Source organism: Eimeria necatrix, genomic scaffold (genome assembly GCF_000499385.1).
Source record: "Eimeria necatrix Houghton genomic scaffold, Enh_scaff815, whole genome shotgun sequence".
Taxonomy (NCBI): domain Eukaryota; phylum Apicomplexa; class Conoidasida; order Eucoccidiorida; family Eimeriidae; genus Eimeria; species Eimeria necatrix.
This window is the reverse complement of record NW_013654631.1, coordinates 1-16,818: the sequence shown is the minus strand read 5'-3', so window position 1 is coordinate 16,818 and position 16,818 is coordinate 1. Positions and strand designations below refer to the sequence as shown.

General features: G+C 50.7%; 3 protein-coding genes across 3 annotated transcripts; all 3 read left to right on the top strand.

Annotated features, from left to right (window-relative positions):
* Positions 1–4,644: 4,644 nt before the first annotated feature.
* Positions 4,645–5,173, top strand: ENH_00077760 (hypothetical protein; the record flags this gene model as incomplete). Its single annotated transcript, XM_013583087.1, is given in 2 exon segments — positions 4,645–4,806; positions 4,811–5,173. Coding segments are annotated over 2 exon segments (525 nt in total).
* A 2,499-nt stretch (positions 5,174–7,672) lies between these two features.
* Positions 7,673–9,118, top strand: ENH_00077750 (tRNA delta(2)-isopentenylpyrophosphate transferase, putative; the record flags this gene model as incomplete). The annotated part of the gene is made up of 3 exons (XM_013583086.1): positions 7,673–7,858; positions 8,382–8,546; positions 8,768–9,118. The coding sequence occupies 3 exons, from the start codon at positions 7,673–7,675 to the stop codon at positions 9,116–9,118; spliced, it is 702 nt and encodes a 233-aa protein (XP_013438540.1).
* Positions 9,119–14,994: 5,876 nt separating this feature from the next.
* On the top strand, positions 14,995–16,089 carry ENH_00077740 (hypothetical protein, conserved; the record flags this gene model as incomplete). Its single annotated transcript, XM_013583085.1, has 1 exon — positions 14,995–16,089. One exon carries the CDS (start codon positions 14,995–14,997, stop codon positions 16,087–16,089), a length of 1,095 nt encoding a protein of 364 aa, XP_013438539.1.
* Positions 16,090–16,818: the final 729 nt, after the last annotated feature.

Below are 16,818 nucleotides of genomic sequence, written 5' to 3'. Positions count from 1 at the left end.
GTTGAAAAACACTAAAAATGAAGTTTTAAATATGATGAACTAATACTCCACTTTTATTCCCTCTCTCCTCACCGCGAGGGTTTAGGGTTTAGGGTTTAGGGTTTAGGGTTTAGGGTTTAGGGTTTAGGTTGAATGCATTTGCATTGCTGCCAGCAGCTTCACTAGCGCCCTTCACCGGACTCACTAAATTCAATTCTGCTAGGGCTTGAGTCTACTGCTACAACTACGCTAGGGCTTAGGGTTTAGGGTTTAGGGTTTAGGGTTTAGGGTTTAGGGTTTAGGGTTTAGGGTTTGCACCTTCCCCACAGCAGCCGTCGTGTTCCCCGCTGCGTCCAGCGCCGTCTGTCCTGCTTCGCGCCTCTTCTCCCAACAAAGCCATTTCTGCAATTCCTCCGGCGTTGTCGCTGATGGGCCCAAAAGCGTCCAAAGAAAGCGCCACCCCCAGCGGCGCGAGGGCCCCCAGGGCTGCCAGGGCCAGTCCATAGGGGGCCCCCCCCCCTCCGGGGGCCCCCAGGGGGGCCCCCAGGGGGGCCCCTGCTCCCAGGGGGGACCCCAGGGGGGCCCCCGCCGCCAGGGGGGCCCCCAGGGGGGCCCCCAGGGGGGCCCCGAGGGCCGCGTCGGCCCCCAGGGGGGCCCCCAGGGGGGCCCCCAGGGCCGCGTCGCCCCCCAGGGGGGCCCCCAGGGGGGCCCCCAGGGGGGCCCCCAGGGGCTGTGGGGGGGCCCCGTTGGTGAGGAAGTGGACGAGGGCTGCTGCTGCAGCAAGGCCTGCTGCAGGGCCTATTGTGGAGAACTGGCCGAGGGCAAGGCCGTAGATAAGGCCAGTTGCTGCAGAGAGTTTTTGTGCTGCAGCAATTTGCTGCACTGCTTTGCTGGCGAGGGAAGTGAAGTGGCAGGTCCAGCAGCCCTGGCCCAGCCCGCCCCACAACCCCACCAAAACACAACCCGCCGCCTGCCACCGCCCCACAACCACCGATCCCGCCCCGATCCCGGCGATCCCAGGGCCGTTGGAGACGATCCCAGGGCCGTTGGAGACGATCCCAGAGGCGATCCCGATCCCGCCGAGGGCGAACTGCGGGGGGAGGAAGTAATAGGCCGCCAGCAGCACCAAAGGAGTCTCCAAAAGCGTGGCGACGTAAAGGAGACTCTTGAGGGACTTTTCGACTCCTTTGAAGTTTTTGGCGGAGACAAAAAGCCGCACAAGCAGCACCGAGGCGATCCCGGAGACGATCCCAGTCGCGGAGACCGCCACCGGAAACATAAGTCCCGAAAAGCTCTGCGCCAGCCCCTCCACGCTGCCGCCGCCGCTGCTGCTGCTGCTGCTGCTGCTGCTGCTGCTGCTGGGCCCCACAGAGGCCCCCGCCAGCAGCAGCGCAGCACAGCTGGCCTCCGCAAAAGAACCAAACAAGTCCGAACCCATCCCCGCCACGTCCCCCACGTTGTCTCCGACATTATCGGCAATGCATGCGGGGTTTCTGGGGTCGTCTTCGCGAAGTCCGAAGTCGTTTTTGCCTGAGAGGTCAGCCCCCACGTCTGCCGCCTTCGTGTATATGCCACCCCCCACCCGGGCAAACAGCGCTATGGAAGAACCCCCCAGACCAAAGCCTGCAGCAGCAGCAGCAGCAGCAGCAGTTGTTGCTGCGAAGCAGCAGCAGCAGCAGTTGCTGCTGCAAAGCAGCAGCAGTTGTTGCTTCGCAGCAGCAGCAGTTGTTGCTTCGCAGCAGCAGCAGTTGTTGCTGCTGCGAAGCAGCAGCAGCAGCAAGAGCAGAAGCAGCAAGAGCAAACTGCGCGAAGCAACAGCAGCAACAGTAATAGCAGCAGCAACAGTAGTAGTAACAGCAGCAGCAGCAGCAGCAGCAGCAAGTGCAGCAGCTGCCGCCGCAGCCGCTGCTGAGGTGCTGGAGCCCCCAAGCTGCTCGCCACTCCACTCCACCAACTCCAACTCTCAACTCCAACTCCAACTCCAACTCTCAACTCCAACTCTCAACTAAAAGTCTCAACTAAAAGTCTCAACTAAAAGTCTCAACTAAAAGTCTCAACTCCAACTCTCAACACTAACAACAACACTCCCCACTAACAGTCCCCACTAAGAGTCCCCACTAACAGTCCCCACTGCCACTCCCCACCAACCACCACCACTCCCCACTAACACTGCCACTCCCCACCAACACTCCCACCAACAGTCCCCTCTAAGAGTCCCCTCTAAGAGTCCCCTCTAAGAGTCCCCTCTAAGAGTCCCCTCTAAGAGTCCCCACTAACAGTCCCCACTGAGAGTCCCCACTAAGAGTCCCCACTGCCAGTCCCCTCTAACAGTCCCCACTAAGAGTCCCCACTAACACTGCCAGTCCCCACTGAGAGTCCCCACTAAGAGTCCCCCCTAAGAGTCCCCACTGCCACTGCCACTCCCCACTAAGAGTCCCCACTGCCAGTCCCCACTAAGAGTCCCCACTGCCACTGCCACTCCCCACTGCCAGTCCCCACTAAGAGTCCCCACTGCCAGTCCGCACTGCCAGTCCCCACTAACAGTCCCCACTGCCAGTCCGCACTGCCAGTCCCCACCAACAGTCCCCACTAAGAGTCCCCCCTAAGAGTCCCCACCAACAGTCCCCACTAAGAGCCCCCCCTAAGAGTCCCCACCAACAGTCCCCACTAAGAGTCCCCCCTAAGAGTCCCCACTAAGAGTCCCCTCTAAGAGTCCTCTCAGAGTCCCCCGAAGAGTCCCCACTGGCAGTCCCCACTGCCAGTCCCCTCCAACACCACCACTGACCTCTAACACTCCCCACTGACACCACCACTCCCCACTAACCACTGCCACTGCCAACATAAATAAATAAATAAATGGGAGTAAATAAATGCATGAATAACTGGAAATAAATAAATAAATAAATAGCTGGAAACGAATAACTAAATACTTTCCACTGACACCACCACTCCCACTGACCTCGAACATTCCCCACTAACCACTGCCACTCCCCACTGACCTCTAACACTCCCCACCAACACCACCACTCCCCTCTAACACTCAAACTACGAGAAGCAACAGCAGCAACACTAACAGCAGCAGCAGCAGCAGCAGCAGCAGCAGCAGCAGCAGCAGCAGCACCACTCCCCACTAACACCACCACTCCCCACTGACGCGGCCACTCTGCCACTCCGCCCTCCACTGCCACTCTTTACTAAACTCCTCACTGCCACTCCTCACTGCCACTCTTTACTAAACTCCTTACTGCCACTCCTTACTAAACTGCCCACTGCCAGTCCTTACTAAACTCCCCACTGACACCGCCACTGCCACTCCTTACTAAACTCCCCACTGACACCGCCACTGCCACTGCCACTCTTTACTAATGAGGAGACTGCCACTCCTTACTAAACTCCTTACTAAACTCCTTACTGCCACTCCTTACTAAACTCCTCACTGCCACTCCTTACTAAACTGCCCACTGCCACTCCTGACTGCCACAGCCACTGCCGCTGCCACTGAGAGTCCCCACTGCCCTCTGGCGCTCCCGCGGAGTTGGGTTGAAAAGCACTAAGACGAAGTTTCGAATCGGAACTAATTCTCCACTTCTATGCCCTCTCTCCTCACCGCCACGGCCTAGGGTTTAGGGTTTAGGGTTTAGGGTTTAGGGTTTAGGGTGAAAGCGCTTGCATTGCTGCCAGCAGCTCCCCACCAACACTCCCCACTAGCTGCCTTTGCTGGCTTGGCTGCCTAGAACGAGCCCGCACTTGCTGCTTTTGCTGCTGCGGCTGCTGCTGCTGCTTTTGCTGCTGCGGCTGCTGCTGCTGCTGCTGCTTTCTTTGCCACTGCCACTCACCACTCCCCACTAACACTCCCCACTAACACTCCCCACTGGCACTCCCCACTGCCACTGCCACTGCCACTCACCAGCAGCAGCAGCAGCAAGAGCAGAAGCAGCAGCAGCAGCAGCAAGAGCAAACTACGAGAAGCAACAGCAGCAACACTAACAGCAGCAGCAGCAGCAGCAGCAGCAGCAGCAGCAGCAGCAGCAGCAGCAGCAGAGTACCGGCGAGGGCTTCGAAGAGGGCGGCCTGGTCCTCGGGCCTGGGCCCGAAGACTGCGGGGAGTCGGAAGAAGAGAGTGAGGCCGAGGAGACTGAAGAGGGCCAGGGAGACGAGGGCGAAGCCCATGACGATCCCGCCGCGCAAGGCGATCCCAAAAGACGATCCCAACGATCCCAGCTCCCCCCACGCCTCGTGGCAGGCCCGCAGGTTCGCGTAGACTGCGATCTTCATCCCCAAGTACCCGCTCACCATCGACGTCAAACACCCCACCACAAACGCCACCATCGTCCCTGCAGCAGCAGCAGCAGCAGCAGGTGCAGTATTTGCTGCTGTTGCTGCAGCTGCTGCTGCTGCTGCTGCTGCTGCTGTTGCTGCTGTTGCTGCTGTTGTGTTGCAGCAGCAGCAGCAGCAGCAACAGCACATGTGCGCACACGGGCTCCTAGTCCTATTCTGGGACTGCGGTGTAATAACAGCAGCAGCAGCAGCAGCAGCAGCAGCAGCAGCAGCAGCAGCAGCAGCTCACAGGGGCCGATGGCGAAGCAAAGGACGGCGGAGAAGACCACTACGTAAACGAGGATGTAGCGGAACTCCTGGAGAAGAAAAGTGTCGGCGCCTTCCGCAATGTTCTTCGCAATTGTCTTCATCGACTCCAGCTGCTCCTGCACGCTGCTAGCTGCCTGCGCAGCAGCAGCACACCCACCCACACACTGCTGCTGCTGCTGCTGCTGCTGCTGCATTGCGCTGCTGCTGCTGCTGCTGCTGCTGCTGCGGCTCACTTCGACGTAGAGGCGGTCTGTCAGCCGCTTGTTGTCGCCCTCGGGGGGCCCCTCGAGCTTCACTTGGGAAATCCTCCAGGCCTGATAAGCAGCCCAGAGAAGTCCCGCTGCTGGCGGCAGCAGCAGCGCCCACAGAGTGGCGCTTTCGGAGAGCGGCCCCATCGGCGTGTCGCATTCAAGAAGTGGAAAGCGGCGCTCAATTCCGTCTCGCGCACCCACGCCCGCCGAAAGCCGGCTCCTTTGCGTCGCAAAGACCCAAATCTATTCAAATAAAACAAAAAAATGCAAAAAAGACCAAAAAATCGCCAGAAAAACGCAAGATCGCAAACTGGAATCCTGCAGCAGCAGCAGCGACACCGTGCAGTGCAACTTGAACGAACTCGAGCGGTTTCGCGAAACGCAGCAGCGCCGCGCGTCTTCCGCGGCTTATTTCGCAGTTTTGCAGCTACTTTAATTCTTTTAATTTATTTTAATTGAAATTCCTCACTGAAAACAGCTCAATTTGATCCTTTTTCCGGCGGATTCCGCACACACCGCGCAGCGGCGCGCGTCGCGGTCTGCTGCCCCAGGACGCCAAGAGGGGCCTTTCAGAAGCTGGCTTTCATCCCTTTGGGTGTTTTTTCTGTTTTCGCCGAACTGCAAAGTCAAAAAAGTCCAGAAGACAGTGCTGCAGCAGCAAACTGCGCAGCAGCAGCAGCACTGGGTGCTGCGGCGCTGCCGTCACAGCTGCTCGGCTGCACGTTGCTTGTCTGCGCAGATCCCGGGACTTCCGCGGGGTTCCAAGCCCCAGTTGCTTTTTAAAATAGTTTATTTTCCTTTTATTCAAATTTAAATTTCTTTATTTCCCGGATTTAGCCGCAAAAAGCGCCGCTTTCGCCCGCAGAAGCCCACAGACCCGCTGCACGGAGGGTGACGTGCTGCTGCGCTCCTGCTGCTGCGTGTGTCTCTGACTTTCCGCTACTAAAAGCCAAATTAAAACTCCAAATAATTGAAATGGAAATAATTTGGTCCATTAAAGACGCAATTTGCTTCCCAGCAGCAGCAGCAGCGCAGCAGCGGCTGCTCTGCACACCCCGCCTGCACTCCCGCCTGGACTTGCGCTCCCGGGGCCCCACTGGCTAGCCCCAGCTAGCCACAGCTAGCTGCAGCTAGCTGCAGCTAGCTGTTGGGGCCCTAGTGGCTAGCTGCAGCTAGCTGCAGCTAGCCACGGCTAGCCGTAGCTTGCTGCAGCTTGCTGCGGGCTCCGCAGCCGATTCTAAGTAATGGCCTCAGCGCTACACACTTGCTGTCTTTTGATTTTTAATTGAATTAAATAAAAGTATTTGATTTAATTTAATTATGTTTTTTCTAATTCATTAATAAAACCATTTAATTCAATTTATTTAAATTTTCCCAATTCAATTTCTAACGTCAAGGACCCGCTTGCAGCTGCTGCTGCAGCAAACCCCCAACCCTCAGAAACTCTGGACCTCTCAGAGGAAGTGTAGGGTTTAGGGTTTAGGGTTTAGGGTTTAGGGTTTTGAGCGCTGGGCAGGCGCTGAACTCAGCACACAGGGCTTTGAGTTCCTCCAGGGGAATATCTTTTTTATTTTTTTAAATAAAGAAAAGAAAGAAAAATAAATAAATAAATAAAATGGGTAATTCGTTTTATTTATTTTCGGGATTAGGGTGAAAAGCTGAAAAGGAAATTCGAAGGAAACAAAAATAGATCTAACTCCGAATCCTAAGAAAATTCAAGTTTAGGGTTTAGGGTTTAGGGTTTAGGGTTTATGGCTGAAGGGGTTTGGGGGCCTTGCTGGCTCGGCTGTCTGTGCAGACTCAGAAAAGGACTAGCTAGCTGTGGCTAGCTGTGGCTAGCTGTGGCTAGCTGTGGCTATCTGTGGCTAGCTGTGGCTGGCTGTGGCTAGCTGTGGCTAGCTGCAGCTAGATAGGTTTAGCCGTAGCTAGCTGTGGCTAGCTGTAGCTAGCTGTGACTAGCTGTGGCTAGCTGTGGCTAGCTGTGGCTAGCTGTGGCTAGCTGTGGCCAGCTGTGTAACAGAAATAATAATTGGAACCACATTTTCTCTCTTTTACTCAAAAAATTTAAACTAAATTTCCCCAAAAGAAAGATTCACTTTGATCTCATCCTCCATAGAATTTTACCCAGGGGGCCCCCCAGGGGCCCCCAGGGGCCCCCTGGGGGCCCCCGAGGCCCCGGGGGGCCCCTTGGGGCCCCCTGGGGGCCCCCTGGGGGCCCACAGGAGAGGGCCCTAGTGCTTCAACAAAGTTTTGGATCATTGTAAATGAACTAGTTGTTTAAAATTGCACTTTTAGATCTAAATTTTTGTTTTTGGGGACTTAAAATTCATTTTTTGATCCTTTTTTTGCGAATTTGGGGGAAAAAGCAACGGGGTATGTCTGTGTTGCTTCTTCTGTGCTTTTTTGTTTTAATTTCGAATTCAATTTCGAATTCAAATTCTTTAAAATTCATTTTCAGTTCAAAACAATTCAAAGAAACGCCGCTGCACTTCAGCAGCAGCAGCAGCAGCATCGCGGCAGCACTGCGTGGGGCCCCCGGGGCCCCCGGGCCCCTTCCGCAGCGAATTGAAGGCGGAAATTTAATTGAAAATCAAAAAATAAATATAAATGAAAAATACCTTTCATTTTTAAATTCAAAAAGTCTTTGCAAGAGCTGCACAGACTCCCGAAAACTGGGGTGTACGTACACCTCATCCACCGCGCCGCCCTCCGCCGCGTCGGCGCATCGTTTCAAAAGTATTTTTTCCGCTGAAACTTCACCTTTTTCTCCATTTTCTTTTACTTTTAGGAATAATTTACAGAAATATTCTTCTTGGGACCCCTCTAGCTCCCGCTTGTGCGCTGCAGCCGCCGCCATGCCGCTGCAAGAGCAGCAGCAGCAGCCGCTGCAGCAGCAGCAGCAGCAGCAGCAGCAGCTTCCTAAAGTGCTGTTCATAATTGGCCCCACAGGCGTGGGCAAGTCCCGCTTGGCTTTTGACTTGTGCATGAAGTTAAAGGACAAAGGAGTCCAGGCGGAAATCGTCAGCGCAGACTCTATGCAGGTGAACAGCAGCAGCAGCAGCAGCAGCAGCAGCAGCAGCAGCAGCAGCAGCAACGGGTCTGCCAGATGGTCAGAATCTGGTAGATTAAGAGCAGCACCACCAGCCACGCCAGCAAGCTCTTCAGGCTGCCTCCACTGCAGCCAGCTAGCTAGCCAGCTAGCTACAGCTAGCTACAGCTGGCTAGCCAGCCAGCTAGCTGCAGCTAGCTACAGCTGGCTAGCCAGTTATCTGCAGCTAGTTAGCAAGCTAGCTACAGCTAGCCAGCAAGCTAGCTGGCTACCTAGCTCCAGCTAGCTAGCCATTCCAGCCTCTTAGCTAGCTAGCTAGCTAAAGCCAGCTAGCCAGCTCCACACAGCCAGCTAGCCAGCCAGCCGCGACCAGCTAGCCATTCTGGCCAGCTAGCCAGCCAGGCAGCTACAGCTAGCTAGCTAGCCACAGCTAGCTAGCCGGCCACAGCTCGCCAGCTAGCTAGCTAGCCAGCTAGCTAGCTAGCTAGCTAGCTAGCTGTGGTGGCGGTGCGCAGGTTTACAAGGGCTGCGACATAGGCACTGCGAAAGCAGCAGCAGCAGAAAGAGCAGCAATTCCGCACCACCTTTTGGACCTTTGCTGCCCCCAGGAGGCCTTCACAGCAGCGGACTTCTTGGCAGCAGCCAAGCGCACTGTGCGTGACCACTGGACCGGACCACTGGTCCACTCTGCTGCTGCGCTGCTGCTGCTGCTGCTGCTGCTGCTGCTGCTGCTGCTGCTGCTGTTTCGTCCACTGCGTTCTGTGGGGAAGGCTGTTGGGGAATGAAGACTATATACAGGATCCAAATTCAGCCACTCACTCGATTCAAAACAATACTTGACCTCCTGCCGCTGCTGCTGCTGCTGCTGCTGCTGCTGCTGCTGCTGCTGCTGCTGCTGCAGGTAAAAGCGCTGAGCCAGGCGGGCAAACTGCCGGTGGTGGTGGGGGGCACTCAGCTGTACGTGGAGCTGCTGCTGTGGCGCTCTGCTGTCGACGTTTACAGCGACTCAGAATTAAATTCAAAAAGTCAAAAAGCAGAAAAAAGGGAAATTAAAACAGACAAAAGACAAGAAGAAGCAGACTGTACGGCCCGCAGCAGCAGCAGCAGCAGCTGCAGCAGCAGCAGCAGCAGCTGCTGCAGCAGCAGCACAAAAAGCAGCCCCGCAGCAGCAAAAACGGCGCCACAGCCGCCGCTGCAGCAGCAGCAGCAGCAGCAGCTGCTGCTGCTGCTGCTGCTGCTGCTGCGCAGTTAACTTGCTGTTTGCTGCTTCTCTTTGCTTGTTTGCAGTGGAGTCGAAGACAAATGAAGAATTAATTGAAATGCTGAAAGAAGTTGACAGCGCGCGGGTGTGGGGCTTTGCTGCATGCATGCTGCTGCTGCTGCTGCGGTGTACAGACAGCAGCAGGGCGCAAGACACTTTTTTCTTTTTCTTTTATTTCACTTTTTTTATTTTCTTTTGCTGCTGCTTCTCCAGGCGCAGCAGCTGCACCCCAACGACCGGCGAAGAATCATCAGGAGCATTCAGGTTAGCAGCAAATGCATGCACCTCTGCTGCTGCTGCTGCTGCTGCTGCTGCTGCTGCTGCTGCTGCGGCTGCTCCACGTAGTTCCGCTGTTGCTGCTGCAGCTATGTTGCTGCTGCCGCTGCTGTACTGCTGCTGTTGCAACGAGTTCAGCTACTTTGTAGCTGCTACTGCTGCTGCTGCTGCTGCTGCTGCTGCTGCTGCTGCTGCTGCTGCTGCTGCTGGCCTGGCTGAATTTGTTTAGCGGCGGCGCTCGAGTGTCTGGACAGCTGCTTCGAAGGCCAGAAATTAATTTGCTTTAATTCATAATGACTAAATTTCAATAATTAATTAATTTAATTAATTAATTAATTAATTAATTAATTAATTAATTAATTAATTAATTAATTAGTCAAATTAATTATTTCTTTTATTTACAGGTCTCAAAACAATTTGGGATGCCCCACAGCGAGCTGATGCGGGCGAACAAATCGCAGCAGCTGCGGTAATTAAAAAATTAAAAAAAAATGAATTAATTTAATTCTAAAATGGGGCTGCATGCGCTGCAAAACCAAAGAAAGTTATTGCAATTGATAGAGTGCATGCATGCATGCATGCAATTATGCACGCATGCATGCATGCATGCAATTATGCATGCATGCATGCATGCAATTATGCATGCATGCAATTATGCAATTATGCACGCATGCATGCATGCATGCAAGTATGCATGCATGCATGCAATTATGTATGCATGCATGCATGCAATTATGCATGCATGCATGCATGCAATTATGCACGCATGCAATTAGAGCGGTAAACTGATTTCTTGCAGCGGGCGTCGGGGTGTATGTACAGCTACGACGCATGCATTTTGTGGCTGGATGTGAGGGATAGAGAAGTTTTGGAAAAACGATTAAGACGGAGACTTTTGGAGATGTGTGAAGTGCGTTTGAGAGGCAGCAAATGAAATAAATCCAAATAAATTAAAATAAATTAATTAATTCCATTAATTTAATTCACATTCGATAAAATTGACCCAAAAGTTGCCCAAAAAAGTCATTTTCTCGCACACTTCAAACGCCACAAGCACTCTTCATATTCACATTTGTACGCCATTTTGCCTTTATATATATATTTATATTTATATTTATATTTACATTTATATTTACGTTTATATTTATATTTACATTTATATTCATATTTATATTTACATTTATATTTATATTTATATTTACTTATATGTATAATTATATACATATTTACATGTATATATATATTTATATGTACTTCTACATTTACATTTATACTTGCATTTATAGTTACCTTTAAATGCAACCAACAAGCCTTTATTCACTTCTTCAAATGCATAAAAGAATAAATTTCTTTTTTATTTCTTTTTTTATTTTTATTTTCAGAAAGGACTTTTAGAAGAAGTCAGATGGCTCGCCAAAGAACTTAATTTGCAATCCTGGCCCCCAGAACCTCCAGGGGCCCCCGAGGGGGCCCCCCAAGGGGGCCCCCAGGGGGCCCCCCAAGAAAGCCCCCGGGGGGCCCCCTCTGGGGGGCCCCACAGGGGGCCCCGGGGGGACTCCCAAGGGGGCCCCCAGGGGGGCCCCCACGGGGGCCCCTATGGGGGCCTCAAGGAGACTCCGGGGGCCCCCCAGGGACCTCTTTCTGAGTCAGAAGAAGATGTGAATCTGCCGGCGGAAAGAAAGAAGCAAGAAGGGTTTAGAGGGGGAGTTTTACAAGGCATTGGTGAGAAACATGGAGTAGTGAGGGCTAGGGTCTAGGGTTTAGGGTTTAGGGTTTAGGGTTTAGGATTTGGGTGCGTTTAAAGTAGCAGTGTGTTGTTTGTGTGTGGGCGTGTAGGATATAAGGAGTTTCTGCCTTTGGTGCTGCCTGGGGGCCCCCAGAGGGGCCCCCAGGGGGGCCCCCAGGGGGGCCCCCAAGGGGGCCCCCAGGGGGGCCCCCAGGGGCATTCGAACCCCGGGAAAAATGCAAAAGAAGAAATGAATGAAAGTTTGAAAAAGTGTTTGGATTTGGTGGTTTTGCGTTCGCTGCAGTATTCAAAGCAGCAGCGAAAATGGATAAGAAACAAGTTTTTGATTCGCCGCAGAAACCTGCCTCTTTATTTCCTCGAAGCCACAGACGGTAAACCCTAAACCCTAAACCCTAAACCCTAAACCCTAAACCCTAAACGCTAAACCCTCATGGCCCAGCCAAGGAGCCCTTGTGTCTGCAGAGGCCGTCGAGAACTGGGAGGAAATGATATGCGGAAAAGCCCTCAAGATTGTCGACAGTGAGACCACAATTTAGGGTTTAGGGTTTAGGGTTTAGGGTTTAGCGTTGCTTCTTGGAGTCTCTTGTAGTTGAGTGATGGATCTGTAGCACGAAACCCTAGCGGCGTAAACCCTCAACTGTGCGCCGAAACCCTCGCTAAGACCCAAACCCTAATTTAGGGTTTTGTTGCTTGCAGGGTTTATGAGCGGGGAACCTTTCTGTGAAGATTCCGAGTTTGCTGCTGCTGCGCAAATGTCAGGTTAGTCGAATTTTTTGCCTTTTACTTTTTCTCATTTTGCCTCCTTTTCTTTCGTTTTGTACTTCTTTTATTTCCAATCAATTAATAAAAATAACTGTGATATTAATCAAACTAATAATAATAATAATAGTAATAATAATAATAATAATAATAATAATAATAATAATAATAATAATAAGAGTAATAAAAATAGTAATGGTAATAATAATAGTAATAGTAAACAATAATAATGGCCATAATAATAATAACAATAATAATGGAAATAATAAAAGCGAAGGCGAATACGGAGAAATGCAACAAAGTGAAGATTGTAAGAATAAGAAAAAGGAAAAAAAGAAGAAAAAGCAGAAAAAGGAGAAAAGGGAGGAAATAAGAAGCAGAAAAAAAGAAAAAAGAAAAAGAGAAAAAAAAGGAATAAAAGAAATAAAAACAATTACAAGAAAATCAAAGCACCATTTGTGGCAATTTTGGCAAATGGGAAATTTAAGATAAAAAAAAAGGCAAAATGAATAAATAAAAGGCGAAAATGAACAAACAAAAGTCGAAAAGGTCGAAAAAGAACAAAAAAAAGTCAAAAAAGAATAAAAGTGATCAAAAAGAATTTTAAAATATCAAAAAAGGATTAAAAAGATCAGAAATGGAATTTTTAAAAGTTCGGAAAAAGGGTAAATTTTCAACTTTTTGAATTCTGCAGTTGCCTGGCTTTTCAGCAAACAAAAGGGAAATCAAATTTTCTGAATTTGGCGAAAGAAAGAAAAAACAATTTAAAAATAAAATCAAAAAAGGAATTTAAAATAAATCAAAAAAAGAACATTTTGAAAAATCAGAAATATCAGAAATGAATTTGAAATGAATTCCTCGATGTAAGGCGGTTTCCGCACAACTGGAAATCTGCCGCGTTTTCGCGTTTTTCGGAGCTTTTTTTGGAGCTTTTTTCGAGATTTTCGGGGAATTGAAGTTCAATTCCTCAAAATAAATCATTTTAAACTTTAAATTAATTAAATTGGTTTCAAAATGAACCATTTAAACCCCGAAATGGACAATTTTGACTCCAAACAGATCCAATTCAACTTCGAGTGCAGCTGGCGTGTTCTGCAGGCGCCGTGAGACTCAGGGAGCTGGAGGCAGCAGAAGAAAACAAGTGAGGACTTTTCTTTCTTTTTTAAATTTAAATTTAAATTCTTTTTCTTTTTTAATTCTTTTTAAATCCATTAAAAGACACTTTAAACGCGCGGAGAAGCCCCAGCTGCGTGCGCAGTCAACAGCGCGATTTTTCTCATATATGTTACCTCGACTCAAACTCCAAACCCTAAACCCTAAATAAGGGTTTCCAACCCTAAACCCTAAAATAGGTTTTGAGTGCGCTTCAGGTGGATAGTGTGCGAGAGGTGCCAGCGGCGGTTTTACGGCCGCTTGGCTCTAAAGCAGCATCTGCTAGCCCCTCGGCGCTGCAGGCCTGCAGTCCAAACCCTAAACCCTAAACCCTAAACCCTAGCATTTTCCTTTTTTTGTTTTATTTAACTGACACCTCCGCGCCTCCAGAGGTGAGTTTGGGACTTTAAATGCGTGCGTGCATTTAAAGCCACAAGAATGCTGGCCGTCAACCTCCAAACGTGCATGCATGCAGTTTTGCATGCATGCAAATTTGCATGCATGCATGCGTGCAATTTTGCATGCATGCACTTTTGCATGCATGCAATGTGGGGCTTTGGAGTTTGGTTTTAGCCGCTTTTCTGATTGGCAAAAACCCTAGGGACTTTGTTTTTTTTCTTGGCCTTTTTGTTTGGGGTAGTTGCTGCTGTGAGGAGCTGCACAACGAGGGTTTAGGGTTTAGGGTTTAGGGTTTAGGGTTTAGAGCTCGAGGGCGAGCAGGCTGAGTGTTTAGGGTTTATGTAAAGCTCAGAGTTTGTGTGCAGCGGCTCAGCCAGGAGCCGGAAAGTTCAAACCCTAAACCCTGAAGGCGGCGCTAAATCCTAAAAGCTCTAAACCCTAAAATCCTAAACCCTAAAAGCCGTAAACCCTAAAACCCTAAACCCTAAATGCCCTAAACCCTCAAGGCCAGAAACGCGCATGTTGAAGTAGCAGCGAGACAGTCAAGCCAGGGCACTGGAGAAGGGCGATGAAAACAGCTCCAAACCCTAAACCCTAAACCCTAAACCCTCCGGAGCTGTCTAGCTTTAAAATTTTTGAAAATTCAAAGAGGAATGGTTTCATTCGAGTTGGCTGCAGCTCAGTGGCGGCTGAGTGGCAGTTTGAGTGTACATACACCCCGGCCCGGCGAAGGCTGGGGTGTACGTACACCCGAAAACGGAAAATTAAAAGCAAGTGATGACTGGGAACAATTGATTGAGCTGTAAGTACAGCTAAAACGCCCGCTAGCCTCGTCCGTTTACCCGCATTTATTAATTTTAAACAAGAAATGTCATTTTTATTCCTTTTCGCGCGCGTTTGAGGCCTTTTCAACACACAAGAGCCAGCGCTGCGGCTGCAGTGGGAGCTGGAGGGCGAAAATGCCATGAAAATAACAACTCAAGCGGGATTTTTGAAAAGGAAAATTTTGGAATTGTTGAAATTAATAATTTAATTCCAATTTTGAGTTTTGTAGAGTTGGACAGAGCCGCAGATCCGCGTGGAGGGCAGAAAGAGCTGCCGCCGAAGACTGGCGCGTCGATGAGCGCCGAAGCTGCAAAAAAAAAAGAAGATTCCCGATAAAAAGCCAGTTAAATGGATTCAATTCCTTAAATGGGAATTGTTTTCATTAAAATTGAAGTCTGGTGCCTTTTATTTCCGCTCGGATCGCCTCTTCCGGAGTGGTCTACGGGGCTGCGGTGTATGGACAGCTCGAGCACTCGGCGGCAGCGGCTCAGGGCCGAAACTTCCTTTCCACTTTCACTTTTGTTTTTCTTTTTTTTCCATTTCTGGAGCCCCGGGGTGTACGTACACCAGCGCAACACCCCAGCCTGCACAGCTTTCCCTGCTGCTGCACTTTTGTTCAAGTTCCACTTTTTCTGGGCTCTTCTGCATGCGCCCTGGAGGCGCTGCAGCTTCTTTTTGCTGCTGCAGCAGCTTTTGAAGAAGTCCCGCGATGCGCATTGCCGGTCCACTTTGCTTCGCCTCCGCCTGCCGCCGTTCCCTGCTGCAGCTGCTGCAGCAGCCGCAGCGACTGCTGCTGCTGCTGCTGCTGCTGCTGCTGCTGCTCGCCCCGCCTTCCTCCCTCCTGATTTCAGCAGCAGCACTAAACAAGGGCCGCCTGAGCCTCAGCCTCAGCTCTGCTGCTGCAGCGCCCTACAGACCCCCGTCGCCTCCGCTGCTGCTGCTGCAGCCTGCACCTGCTGCTGCTGCTGCTGCTGCTGCTGCTGCGGCTTCTTTTGGGGCTCCTTCTGACCACAGGCAGCCTCGCCGTTTGCTGCTGCTGCTGCTCTCGGGTGTCTGTACACCTCGTGCTGCAGCAGCCCCCGCCCGAAGCCCCCTTTGCGTAGGGGCCCCCCAAATGCTGCCTGCTGCCAGGGGGGCCCCCCTAGGGTCCAGTTTTGGGGCTTTTGTTTTTCCTTTTAGGCCTCAGCTGCATGCAATGCATGCGCTCCGGGCCCCAAGGGCCTCTGCATGCAAGCCCCAAGGCTGCTGCAGCGCAGCAGCTACGTTGAAGGCACCTGCTGCTGCTCAGCAAAGACGGAGCCACAGCAGCAGCAGCAGCAGCAGCAGCAGCAGCAGCAGCAGCAGCGGGCCCACGCACATCCTCGACTTGCGTTTTCTGGAGGCGCTGCGCCCCGGCAGCGCCAAATGGAAGGCAGTTCCTCCTGCTCCAGCAGCAGCAGCAGCAGCAGCAACAGCAGAAGCAGCAGCAGCAGCAGAAGCAGCAGCAGCGCCTGCTGCTGCTGCAGCAGGGCGTGTTGTGCTGCTGGTGCTGAACAGGCCGCTGCCGCCTTACTTTAAGGCGCTGCTGCAGCAAGCCTCTCTTGTCTTAGCAGCAGATGGTGCTGCTAACCACCTGCGGCACATTTACGAGCAGCAGCAGCAGCAGCAGCAGCAGCAGCAGCAGCTGCAGCAGCAGCAGCAGCAGGGCGAGCGGGCCGCAGGAGAAGACTGTGGGGCGGGCGTAGCGGCTTCAGGTGTACGTACACTTCAGTGGCCCGCATGCATTTGCGGCGATTTGGATTCTTTAAAAGAAGAGGTGAAATAAAATTATAATTATAAATATAAATTTAAATATAATTATAAATATAATTATAAATATAATTATAAATGTAATTAGAATTGGAATTATAAATGTAAATATAAATGCAAATATAAAAATAAATGCAAGTACAAAGACAAGAGAATTAAAAGAAGGGCAAAGAGGGGCAGCGGGACAGTTCAGAAGCAGCAATAATAATAATAATAATAATAATAATAATAATAATAATAATAATAGTAATAATAATAAATAAAAATAAATAAAAATAAATAGTAATAAATAATAACAAATAATAATTATAATTATAAATAATAATACAAGACTTCCAGCAGAAATTTGTTTGTTTTCCCAACACGAACCGACAAAACAGCAGCAGCAGCAGCAGCAGCAACAGCAGCAGCATCAGCAGGTGCAGCAGCAGCAGCAGCAGAAATAATAAATAGTAGCATAAATGGCAAGCCAGTGGCAGCAGCAGCAGCAGCAGCAGCAGCAGCAGCAGCAAAGTAGAGAAGTTGTTTTGCTGCTTCTCAGGCACTTCTTTTCTTCCGCAGCAAAGGAGTTCCTGTTGAGCTGCTGGTGGATCAGGAAAAAACAGATTTCGAAAAAACTTTTCATTTTTCAAAATCCAAATTCAACTTCAACTCAAATGATGTTGTTCTTGTCGTCGGTAAACTCCTGCTGCTGCTGCTGCTGCTGCTGCTGCTGCTGCTGCTGCTGCTGCTGCTGCTGCTGCTG